General features: G+C 40.1%; 1 protein-coding gene across 4 annotated transcripts in view; it reads right to left on the bottom strand.

The window, feature by feature from the left end:
- UTP25 (UTP25 small subunit processor component) overlaps positions 1-12,569 on the bottom strand; it is a 39,700-nt gene that overhangs the window by 25,421 nt on the left and 1,710 nt on the right. For all 4 annotated transcript variants that reach the window (XM_043543712.1, XM_043543713.1, XM_007058024.4 and 1 more), the window contains exons 2-6: positions 10,762-10,801; positions 7,927-8,170; positions 6,761-6,967; positions 4,379-4,467; positions 1,028-1,438 (exon numbers count right to left, since the gene is read on the bottom strand). In XM_043543712.1, the coding sequence (XP_043399647.1) occupies positions 1,028-1,438; positions 4,379-4,467; positions 6,761-6,967; positions 7,927-8,170; positions 10,762-10,801 (991 nt within the window). The remainder of the gene's footprint in view (positions 1-1,027; positions 1,439-4,378; positions 4,468-6,760; positions 6,968-7,926; positions 8,171-10,761; positions 10,802-12,569) is intronic.

Raw genomic sequence — 12,569 nt, forward strand, 5'->3', positions numbered from 1 at the left:
CTTGGTGCTGTATTTGGATCTAAGTTCGGTTCTAGCAAAAAAACCACTCAAAATACCTAAATACTAATATCTAAATAAACTAATAGAAGAAAAAAAACCAAACCAGATGGTTTTAAAAAGGTAATCAGTCCACAATGTACTGCGACAATCCAACACTGGAACTTTGTCACCAGAAGTGTAAGTGGCCTGGTTTAAAATCAGTGCAAACTGAATCCAGCTGTCCAGTCAATCAGTTTATGGCGGCTTAGTGACATGTTCCCTATCAAGAACATAATTTGATTGCAGGACAGCTCTAATCTGGGCCTCATCACCAATGAAAGGGGAAAGTGGCCTTATTAGAATCTGATGGGACTGGATCCCCTAGGGCCAATACAGATAGATCCCTGCTGATTTTTAGTTGACATAGCAATAGAGTTATGTAATAACAGCAGAGGAATTTTGGTCCCAAGTTATGCTGCACCAGATACAAAGAACATCTGAAGCAAAGCGGGACCCGCAATGACAGTAGCCCTTGAGAAACAGGGGGAAGGAAGTGGGAACGCATAAGGCTTTGGCTGAAGAGTAGTGACTATACAGAACCATTTCCACTGGTCCTAAGGGCAGCAAGTGATTTTCTGGGGCAGTCTGTACAGATGTTGACCTCCAACTCCAGCAACAGTATAAGTTGTAAAGGGAGATATGGAGGCTCTTTATTTGCTAGTGTAGCAGGAATGGAATAAGAACAAGGAAGGAGACACACATCGATCTGTAATGGCACTAGAAAAACTCTTCCAACAAAAACAAGTCTCCTGGAATTAGTCTGCCTGCAAAATGTGCAAATTGAAGTTAGCCCTTTTCCCAGATTATTTGCCCTTGCCACTTACAGACAGCTTCAAGACAACACGATCAGCCAGTGTGGAAAGACAAAAATTGGGAACATGTCAAAAGATATAAAGAGCTAGTGGATGATGCCAGGATAAACTATTATGACATTTGCATGGCAGGGCCAATTACCCAGCAAAAGATTATGCTAATGGAGTCCTCCCACCTTAGGTCTGGTGAGTCCTTGGTCCCTGAAATCATCATCATCAATGGCTGGCTTCTGATCCCTTCGTTTGGTATTATTGCTGAGGACCTGGGCATTTGCCTTCAGGATGTGATTCACTGCATGCAGACAGTAAGCATGACGAACTTCTTCCCCATTCCCTAAAGCAGTTCTTTCTGGGTAGAACAAGTCCTTGTACTGATTCATAATACAAAAGAGTTCCTTTTGTAACAGGGTAAACGGGTGATTGTTCTGTTTAGTCAGTGTGGATAAGAACTGGCTGTTCACTTTTGGCCAGGTGGATTCTAAAGTCTTATGAAGATGAAGCCGTTTCAAATCAGCTTCTTTATCTGGCTTAAAAGTTCTTGGCTGCTGTAACGAAGAAGAAAAAACTAACTGGCCCAGCGTTGGCCACTGGAAAAAAAAAAAAAAGAAAAGAAAATCAAATGTGTTACTTTATTACTTAGCACCATACAGCTAAAAATATACATTCCTATGGCAGTTATTTCAATAACATATATGAAATACTAGTCTATGAAACTTGATACAAATTAAAAACCTTTCTTCCTTCAACATGCACAATCTCTCAGTCTTGGTCCTCATTACAAGTTTTTATTGGCATAGCTACTTCGGTTGGGGGGTGGAAAAAACACCACACCTCTGACCAATGTAACTATGCCAACAAAACCCTTTGCAGATGTAGCTTATGTTGATGGAGGTGGATTTCCAACAACATAGCTAACTTTGCTCAGGGAGGTGGTGTTCTGATATTTGCAAGAAAACTCCTTCTGTCAGCGTAGTCTGCATGTACATTATGGGGCTATGCCAGCATAGCAATGCTGATATAGTCTCCATGGTGTAAACGCACCATTTACTTTCTTTACCATATGAAAAATAAGATAATTCACGTAAGCACTTTTTTAAGATCAAAGACCAAATTCAAATGTTAGTTGCTACGCCTTAGAGAGATTAACCAGGAAGCATAAGGTAGTGTGATTTACATTCTGAAAGGCCAGAAGCGATGGGTGCAGAGGAAGCAATTAGCAGGGGCAAGTTAAATAAGGCTCTAGCTTCTTCTCGCCTCTCACAAAGTAAGTTACACCCTAGCCTCATTTGTTCTCACTTGCACTCAATTTACCAATGTACACCATGCATCAGTTTACAGATCACCTCTGCATTTGTTCTGTGTCTTTACCTATGGCCACGCTTGAACAAATAACATCATGGCCTACTGTAAGATTCCAATTAAACATCAGACTCCAGCCTGAAGGAGGGTAAGCCAACGTATCAGGTGGATAAAAATAAATGATTTAAAGAAACAAAGAAGGAAATTGCATTTTTAATGCAAATTAAGTGATTTTTCTGCATAAGAAACCTATTTGAAATGTTGACCATTTATATTACTACCTAAATTTATTATAATAATTTAAATTAAAGAAAAAATAATATTCAAGCAGTACATTTTTGTTGCCAAAGTTTAGAAAGACACTGATCTGGTGATCCTGTCTAAGCACCTGAACAACAGTTTGACAAAATGCTCTGTCCAACTTTTGACTGCAGTAGTCTCTTCTGCAAGTGCAGAGAGAAATTTTTTCTTTATTTCAGTTTATTAAACTAGAAAAAGCAGAATATGAATAAAAAATGAGGTGTGAATGAAGTTGTAATTCTAAAGTTGTAAAGGATATGGTGAAATAATCAGTTCAATTCATTAACTACTGATATACTTCTTTTGTTTACTAAATCAGGTAGTTTAAAATGCAAAACATGTTTTGATAAACTTAGTTTTTTTAATTTATGCATCTAGAACTTAAGGTAGATTTAATTACTTAACTAATAAAAATTTAAAATACTGTTTTGTAGATTTTTAAACTAAATTCCAATTTCCATTCAAATGCAGCTTGACACAAATCATGAATAAAAAAATTAATTTACTGAATAAGAAAATCATTCACCACTTTCTAACATAATAAAAATGTAAAGATTAAGAAGCTATTCAGATATGTTAAGCTACGTAATTGCTTCAATAAATGTGTTTAGATAGAGTATATTCTTTTACTAACAAAAAAGTATCAAATTATACCAATTAATGAGAATCAATGCAAAACAAGATTAAAATTGATTATTCAAACCAAGATTTCTTGCTTGTTGATTAAAATCAGTGATTTGTAATCAATCTACCCTTGTGTTGAATAACTGTGCTGTGTGTGTGTGTGTGTGTGTGTGTGTGTGTGTGTAAAACTGTTTTCATGGTGACGTAATCTATATGCAACTAGAAGTAGCATGTCATGGAGATGAATAATAGGATACAGTAGTCCTAGGATATGAATATCAAGATGTATTTTATGTGGTTCATTTTAGGACTAGTAGTTGGTCACTACTAGGAGTGCAAAACTAATGATAATTGTTGAGCAAGATGACAAATGAGAAGGACCATCAATTTAAAAATCTAAAACAGATTGCATACCCTTCTAGGCAAGGACTGTATCGATGTTTGGAAAGTGTCTAGCACATTTTGAATGCTATGGCAATCCAAGTAATAAAAAATGATACTCATTTTCTAAAAGTATTTTCTATCTATACAGCTTTGACTCCTATTCATTACCAGTTTTTCTAAAACTACCAGGAGGACAGAGTTGACAGCTGCAGGTTACTTCTTGGATAATTTATCCAAGATGTTACATGTGCTGGGCATCTTTAACTTTCTCCCCCGAGAACAGAACCCTTAGTGACAGATAATTGTATTTGAACAAGTAGATGAAAGAGGACATCTATTAAGTGTGGCTCATTGGTGTAGGGTAGGAGTCTTGTTTTAGGTGTAAGAGATCCCAGATTCAAATCCTGAACAAGTCTAAGTTTTCAGGAGGTCAGACTAGATGGTTCCTTCTGATCTTAAATCTATGAAATAACATCAAGGTGTCTGACTGGATGAATGATCCCTGTGGTAACAAGTGTTCAGGTGCCCAGGTGCTTGCCTCCTCTCAGAATCAGGCCTTGCGGGACTAATCCTAATCCTACCAAAAGTCAACAACAAAATGTCTATTAATTTCAGTAGTGCAGATTAGACCATAAGGGCCAGATCCTCAGTGTCTCCCATTTACTCCAGTTGAAGATCTGAACTTAAAATTTTTTGACTCCAGCTTTGAGCTAGACAAAAAGAAAAATCTAAGCAACAATGCAGTCTGACTGAATGCTGTCAAGAGTTCCAACAGTAATAAGTATTCAGAATCTATTTCAGTGCAGATACTGGAATTTTGGAATAATAAAGCATACAAAAGGACTAATGTAAGCTAAACATCAATTTCATTTAATGCAGGCACTTTTATAAGTTCATGATGGGGAAACAAACATCATTACCTTCAGCTGAATTGTACTTTTAGAACGTGCTGAATTGTTTCCTATTTCTTTTTCTTCCAGTTCTTTGTTCATATGTTGCTTAAATGGATCTATTTAAAAAACGAAAGCTATTGTTACTAAAACTGGAATCAAATTCCTGAACTGATTTGCAAGTTGAGTCATACATGATTTTTGAACCAGGTTACTCAGTTGCTAAACAAAATGATTTTACAGCACTTGGAGGGAAGAGACATTTCACTTCTACAGAATATAAAATACTCTGTATATGAACAAAACATAAAAAAATAGCACCATGCTGGAAACAGTGGAGCTTCAACTGCAAGACATGTGTGAAGGGGACAGTACTGTTGAACATCACTTAGTATCTCACATCTTGCAAGAAAAATAATGAGCCCATTTTCTTTTTCATAGAAAGCTCTGCTTGGGATAGGGTGCTTTTGATCAGTTATCTCAATACTGTTCTAGTTATGGGAGAAAAACTTTTTGAAAAAGCATTTTTTTATTTGCTTAATTTCCCTAAAAGGTGGTGAAGACTCTGATTAGTCTAATCTCTCCCACGCTCCCAAACTGCTTCTGAGCTCTTGAAAGGCCTGATTTTCAATTAATTTAGGGAAGTAATTGCATAAGCAGATCAGGTGGCTGTCCATACACTACAGCATGTACAGTCATAGGCATAGTTTTTTGAAAAATCAGGCCCTGATAGTAATTGCATCACATGGGACTGCTCATTTCATAAGAAAAAATGCCTACTAGAGAGAGAATCCTAGTGCCAATGTCTTGAGGTTATCCAGCGCTCAGAACTCATGGGGTTTTCTAAATTGTGGCAGTGCTGTGCATTTCTTCCCAGCAATGCAACTGAAGACGATACTACTTTAAAGTAAGACAGCTGCTCTGATTTGTTACTGTTTATATTGGTTCCAGCATTGGTTGGCCAAGGGTAAGTGAATGATTACCACTGTTTTCAGGAAGTCACTGCTGGACAAGGACAGAAGCTTGCTCCCTGACTGATGTACCCATATCTGTTGTTCTAGAGGACCCAGTTTCACCTCTTTTACCACAGGCTGAAAAGCAGCTTCCAGTCCACAATGTCGCAAAGAAAAGAAACATTGTTTATAGGCTGAACAATGTCACTGCGCCAAGTATGCATTTGAAAAGCTGCTAGTTCCTATTAAAACGCAATTCCCACAACATAAGCAATATTCTCCAGGGTAACAAGAATGAACAGTTCTTCCCATCACATGGCCCTTTGATGCATCCACCCTAATGTAGCAATAACCAAATTGCATCCCAGATTTAATATCAGCTGCTGTTGTAAGCAGACAAGCCACTGTCACCAGGAATGATGCAAATATAATTTCTCTCTTTTAAATTATGCCCTCTATCAAAACCACATAGCAGGAAATGTGAACAGAAATTCTGCAAATGCCAATGTGCGGTATGTTACTTTATCACAAAAAGGCCATACACGTCACCGCACACCATTATTTGTATTATTCACGGCGGTGTGATTCAAACACTGGAGTTTGGGTTGCACATCCCAGTTTGATTTAATGTTTAGAGAGATTCTCAGCTGCATCACTAACAAGCATAGCACACAACTCACAGATGTGAAGGCTTTGGTGTCTTTAAGCCACCTTTGTGCCTTACCATTCCTGGGCTGCAGAGCCCCTGTCATAACTCAGATGTGCTGTTTGGACTGGCTAAGTTACAGCAGCCTCCCTGGGCTGGCCTATGGGCTGCAGCACTGCCCAGAATCTCCGGAGTACACTCCTGGCACATCTGTTACCCTAGAGCTTGTGAAGGCTTGCTGAGAAGTCATCCTTATGGCTGTCTTCTGCCGTGCTTGTGCCAAGTGAATCCTCCTCCAACTAGATACAGGGCTTCTAGGACACTTTACACGACTCTGCCCCTCCCCCCTTTTTTTTGGGTGTAGAAGGGCCACAGCAGGAATAAGAATCTCAGCCTCTGTTTCTTGAAATTTAGAAGTGGAGTACAGACGGCATATATATTCTTAAACTTCAGTCTAGTTCTGTTTGGGTTAGCTTGGGAGATGGGCTTTTAATTCATAGTATGTGTGTGGGTAAATTCAGTCCTCTGTTCTCTCCTACCAGGAGTCACAATCATATCATTGTTAATGGGAGAATAAATAGATTCCCGAATCTGAAGACAATTTGTCTATCCACATTACCAGGTGAGCTTACATAGACACAACTGGCTTACAAGTCCTCATAACAGAAATGTAACATAAGAATTCAAAGGCTAGATAGCATGACTTTAAGGAGTTTGCAGTCTTGCTGTGTGTGGCTATTGTAAACAAGTGTAAACCATCAAACTACAGGAGCCGCACTAGAGAGGGCTCACTACACAAATACTGTATTTTACCTTCTGAAACCATGACAGAAGAGCTACTCTCCCTCTCATCTGCATTGTAATCACCACTCTCCTCGACCATGAAATTGGTTTCCAGGCTAAATTCAGATTCATGTTTCACATCAGTGAACTCTTCAATTGCTCCATGTTTTGGGTCACTGGAGGTATCTGCTCCATCGGCTTGCTCCTGGCCAAGCATCTGCTTTGCTGTGTCTTTAGCTGTGAATTATTGAATAGAGAAATGAATTATGTTCTCCAAAAAGAGTCACTCTACATGGACACCTGATTCTTGCTGGTTAGGTTCCAGGTATTATTTTAGCTACTGGTTATTTTTCCCAATATTCTTTCCAAAAACAGAACCAGTTTGTGTTTTACAGTAACAAAGGCTCATATGCATAATGGTCACTGATGCCCAAGGGATTATTTTAAACAATATATCTTTGCAGAGGGGCGTCTTAGCAGCCAAACAACAACCCTATTTTAAATAGCTACAATTTTGTAAAGCTGCCACCTCTTTACTTGAATTCTTCGCTAACCAACCTTGCAAATGAGGCTCTCTCCTTGTAAAGAAGGTTTCCTTCCATTTCAAATATTTATTCCTCTAGAGGCAAATCCTGCCTTCTCTTCTGTGGTAACAGCAGAACTAGGTGCTGAGTATCATAGAACCATAGAATATCAGGGTTGGGAGGGACCTCAGGAGGTCATCTAGTCCAACCCCCTGCTCAAAGGAGGACCAACCCTCAATTTTTGCCCCCGATCCCTAAATGGCCCCCTCAAGGATTGAACTCACAATCGTGGGTTCTCAGGCCAATGCTCAAACCACTGAGCTATCTCCCTCCCACGCCCCCAATGTAGGGGAATGGCCTGTGCCGGTGGGGAGCATCCTCTGTGCGTCTTGTCAGAGTCCTGCTCCGTGAGGGTTCTAGGGGCTGGTGTATCCACTGCTACATAGATCTATTAGCCATTACCCCTTCAGCGTAGAGTTGCAGGAGCCATGGAAGGTACTACTGCCTCAGGGCCAGAGCAGCAAAAAAAAAAAAAAAAAAACCCCACCTCCCACAACAGACAACCCAGCATGCAGTGCAGCCACTCTGGGATACAGATGCTTTAATGAGTGTCGCGGTTTGTTTATACCTGCCGATTCAGCCATTGTTACCCAAACATTAGAGAAAAACTACCTTCTTTCTGGTCCTGCACATCATTCTCATCTTCTTCACCAGCTGTATGATCTCCATCTTCACCCTCCTGAGACTCTTCATCACTTTCTTCCTCATCACTTTCTTCAGACTCATTTTCGTCATCTTCTTCATTATTAGCATCTGGAACAGTCTTGAACGTGGCTAGGAGCTTGTGATACACGGAGACCTGTTCTGGTTCACTCTCGCCATCACTTTCTGCACTTGAGTGATCGGAATTCTCAGACTGAATGTGAAAACAGTGTTCCAGAACATACATATTATTCCTTCAGCATGTTAATTGTTAGCATGCATCCTAACAGCATAGCAATTATTAGTGTGTATACATACATGCATTAAATGAAAATACTGCTGCTTTGTGTATGTGGCCAGCCCAAGATCTCCCATTTTCAGTTTTGCATTCCATGATTCTACTCTTGAACAGACCTATATAGTTTCATTGCATCTCCATAAGGGCAGGCAATTAAATTAGGCCTCCGAGTTGAGATTCTGAAAGCGGATTTAGCCACACAACTCCCTTTAATTTCAATAGAAGTTGTGTGGCTAAATCTGCTGGGTAGTTTTGAAAGTCTCCTTCTCCAAGAACAGCTTCTTGTGATCAGTTGGGATTGAAAGAACTTCAAAGTGAAGTTAAAAGTTTTGGCATCAGAAACTTCAAGACAAAAATTGCTATGAGTAAGAGACATCTACAACAGAGCTTATCAGTGCAATATTGTTTTCAGCTTTATAGGGATCGGCTTCATATTAATGAAACTTCGTTAGGAATTTTATGTTTATAAGTAGTAACGCACTGAGCATCTCTATAAGGAAAGTCTGTTGACACAGTACAAGATGACAGTTCTGACCACGTCAGAGGACCAAGCTTCTTTGGGAACAGACGAGTCTGGCCACTTGGACACAGAACTTTGACCTCTGGACTTCTAAATATGAAATCTAGTTGATCTAATTCTGTACTGACTTAACTCAATGGGCTTGTCCAGAGTGTAGAGTAACACAGATTTTGACCCTGTCAGTCTAAGCCATGGTCAGAGGGAAATCAGAATGTTTGTAGTCTCCATAAGCAATGAGTTCCATTAAACTGGTGCAGGACTCAAGAGAGCAACCCAACTCAAGAGACTTAGTGGAGATCTGCATCAGTTTAGCTCACTTGGTAATCAGTAAAAAATCACTGCTCAGATCCTTCTCCTATTGAAGAAACATCTGACTTTCAACGAGGCAAAACTTGGTCTCCAAAAGATTAAGTCAGCAAAAAGTCCCTTATAACGAGTACGGAACCTGGTGGACAGGCCAACCCTGACTCTCTAAGCAACAGCCAGAATCCTAGCTGCTGTCTGCTATACCAGCCCAGCAAAGTGCCTTCCGCAAGTTGGATGAATTGTATGGTACCTGGCGCAAACCTGCTACCCTAAAGAGTGACTATAACTGACCTTTGCATAAGATGACCAATACAGACCTTGGAAGAATCTTAAAAAGCCAGGAGATCCAGAAGGCCCTGCGTGCACCAAATAAAAATGATCCTGCGTAACAATGTTTAGCTATGACTGCAAGTAAATTTCACACTGCAGCCAGTACTATATGGAAGTATAACATTGTATAAGTATAATGTTGTATAAGGGGACATGCTGGATACATTGTATATGAGAGGGCATGCCAAAACATGTTACAAAGTATCTGAGGGAGCACACATAGGGACAGTTAGCTTTTGAATGGAGACGCAATTAAGATAGAGCCAGCACGTCTAAAAAGCAGGCATCAGAATGGAAGGTGTGAAGGGCAATTAGTTAAGTTAACTGGAAGCTGTTAAAGGAGATTGTTAAGGGTGGCAGGTAATTGAAGATACGTGACTGGTCTCAGGGATCTCGAAGGGTGGTGACTAAAATCTTTTTCTTCTTTTGTCTGTAACTTCTCTGTTACTTGTTCTCCAAAAAACTGTATAAATTAAAAAAAGACACAAGCCCCACTCGGGGGGCTCACTTCTAAATGTATTAGCAGAGCAGCTTTGCTAATAAAACAGAGTGGTCTGATAAATTGTGAGTGAGTCAAACGTTGACAACTACAAACACAATTTTACTATGCAGAAACATTGGCAAGCTTCATGCTGAGATTAAATTTTCCTTTTCAGCTCCTGGCACCTTGATGTGAGAGGCAGCAGAGATACTGTAAACAACAATATGAACTATGGCTGAAGAAACAAACTAGCAAAAGAACCCAGCCTCCTCATCCATCTGAAAGGGGATGATGGAGGGGATTCCCTTTTCCAGACCAACACAAAATTAAAGCACTACAGATCTCTAGAAGTGGAACAAGCTGTAATGAAATTCCTTCACTCCGTGAAAAGCTACAGTTTAACTGGAGAATTAAAATCAAATTGCCTACCCCATAATGGGCATTAATAAAATAAAGAGTTACAAGGGACACTCTCAGATTTAATATTATACTTATTATTAACTCTTCATTTTAAAAGTCTAATTTACTTTTCACTATTATTGTTAGGTGAAATGCAAAAATTCTCCACTTAGCTTGGATAACAAAAAGAGACTCAGTTTCTATTCAATTTCACTTCCCAGCTCTCCTGTTCTAGGCAGTGCTGACATTTTTGGATTGCAAATCCTTCAGAGAAATGTTTAAAACCAAAATAAACTATTTTCAATGGATGTTTTTAACTTCACTGAAAGTATTCTGGAAGCAGGTTTTTACTTAAATTAAAATCTTGATTTGGCATCTAAATTAGCTCTATATTGTTTAATGCTTCACATTAGTTTCATGACTATCAATAGCAATGCAAAGAGGACTATAAAAATAGCAATAATATATTACCAGCTCACAAATTTCAGTTGTTTCTTCTCTTCCAGAAACCCTGAAAAGACATTGTTGACATTTATTTTTCTTAATTATCTGACAGTTTCTCCACATACAACATAACAAAATGGTACGATGTAGAAAAGGGAACAACAAACATGAACCAAAAATAAGTCCTAGTGTAATTAAAAGCCACCTTAAATGAAAAGCTAAATGTTACTGCATGGGCTGGGCCTTTAAGGGGAGCTGGGTTCAGCCTCACCTGTGCCTAGTACTCCATATCCCAGGTGATGAGTTTGGGTCAGGTGACAAACATCACATAATGGTAGCCGCAGGGGTAGGGCTTCCTATAAGAGTGAGCCTGCTGCCCTCAGAAGGAGGGTAACGAAGAGCTGGAGAAGACCTAAGAGTAGTCCTGAGTGGGTGTCTCAGAGCTCTGGGGAGCTGAGGACTGGTGCCCTGATACAAGGGTAAAAGAAAGAGAAAGACACACGCTTATGCTTTAAGGGAGCAGAGATGCTCCTACAGGGTACCCTGCTTTCCATACCAGCCAAACAGAAAGGTCTGGCTAGAGCTACCAACAAGGGGGAGAAGTAAAGTCTTTGAGGGAGTTAGGAGCCCACAAGAGTTGTAGTGGACTGCCGAGCCTGGAAAACGCATGTGGGTAATTTTGGCTTTGAGTTAAATTATTATCTGATGTTAACGAACCAGACCCCAAAAGGGGAAAGTAATTCAAAGTACCTGTTGTGGTGGTTTGACTGGGGAAGGAGAGGAACTGAGGCAGTTGCAGAGTCTGACAGTAGATGAGGTAAGACCCTGTTATATTAAGTCTCTCATAAAAGCCATAATAACCAAGCATTCTGCTCTGTTGCTTCTGACAGACAAATTCCCTAACATACATTAACAATATGCCACCAATTTACTACAAGATTATTCAGCTAAACAAGTTTATACAACAAAGTTAACTGAGGCAAACTAGCATTTACAGCATTAAGATAGGATCAGTGAACTAATAGGGAACCACTTTCACTCTAGAAAAAACTAATGTACAGCACAAAGCCAAATGTTGTACAACATACTGGCTACCAATTCAATCCCATACCAGTGAAGGATATCTTTATATTTAATCACCAGATGAATCAGTATGATTACATGAGAGCCAAACACTACATAAACTGGACTAAACATTCAAACTATACCTGTCCCTGCATGGGACAGTAACAACATATAGAGAGTCATAGGAACATATCTTTTATGGGCTCCCAGTCAGACCTGCATGGTCTCACTCCTTTGAAGGGACAGTCTCTAACTTGGATAAGGGTGGTTCTAGGGGGCAACAGTCCTCAACACATCCCCCAGGTGCACAGCTGGACACACAACCTGCTGTCCTGACAGGTTTCTAAGACCCCTGATCTCCATGTGAAAGCAAGATGCTGCCAGGGTGAACATCCCCCCCCTCCCCGCCCCCAGGGAGAAAATTAAATGAAACCCACCAAGCTTCTTACTGTGCACAGGACACTCAAAAAATAGGTTTGGTCCTATGGGGGAGAGGGGGAAGCTTTAATAATAGTGTATCTGGATAGATAAGCACCTGTCAGGTGAAGATCTAATCGGGGTCTCAATCTTTTTCTCTCTGAGCTCCCCCCCATGCTGTAAAAACCCCACAGCCCAGCTGTGCCACTACAACAGTTTTTCTGGATATAAAAACCAGAGGCAGGGTTAGGGGGGTAGCGAGAGGACAATTACGCGGGACCCCTCACACCACAGGGGGCACTGTGAAGGGATGTTGCTCAGGCCCTCGGTGGTGGGGCTCAGGGCTGCAATCC

The sequence above is a fragment of the Chelonia mydas genome, chromosome 3 (assembly GCF_015237465.2).
Source record: "Chelonia mydas isolate rCheMyd1 chromosome 3, rCheMyd1.pri.v2, whole genome shotgun sequence".
NCBI lineage: Eukaryota > Metazoa > Chordata > Testudines > Cheloniidae > Chelonia > Chelonia mydas.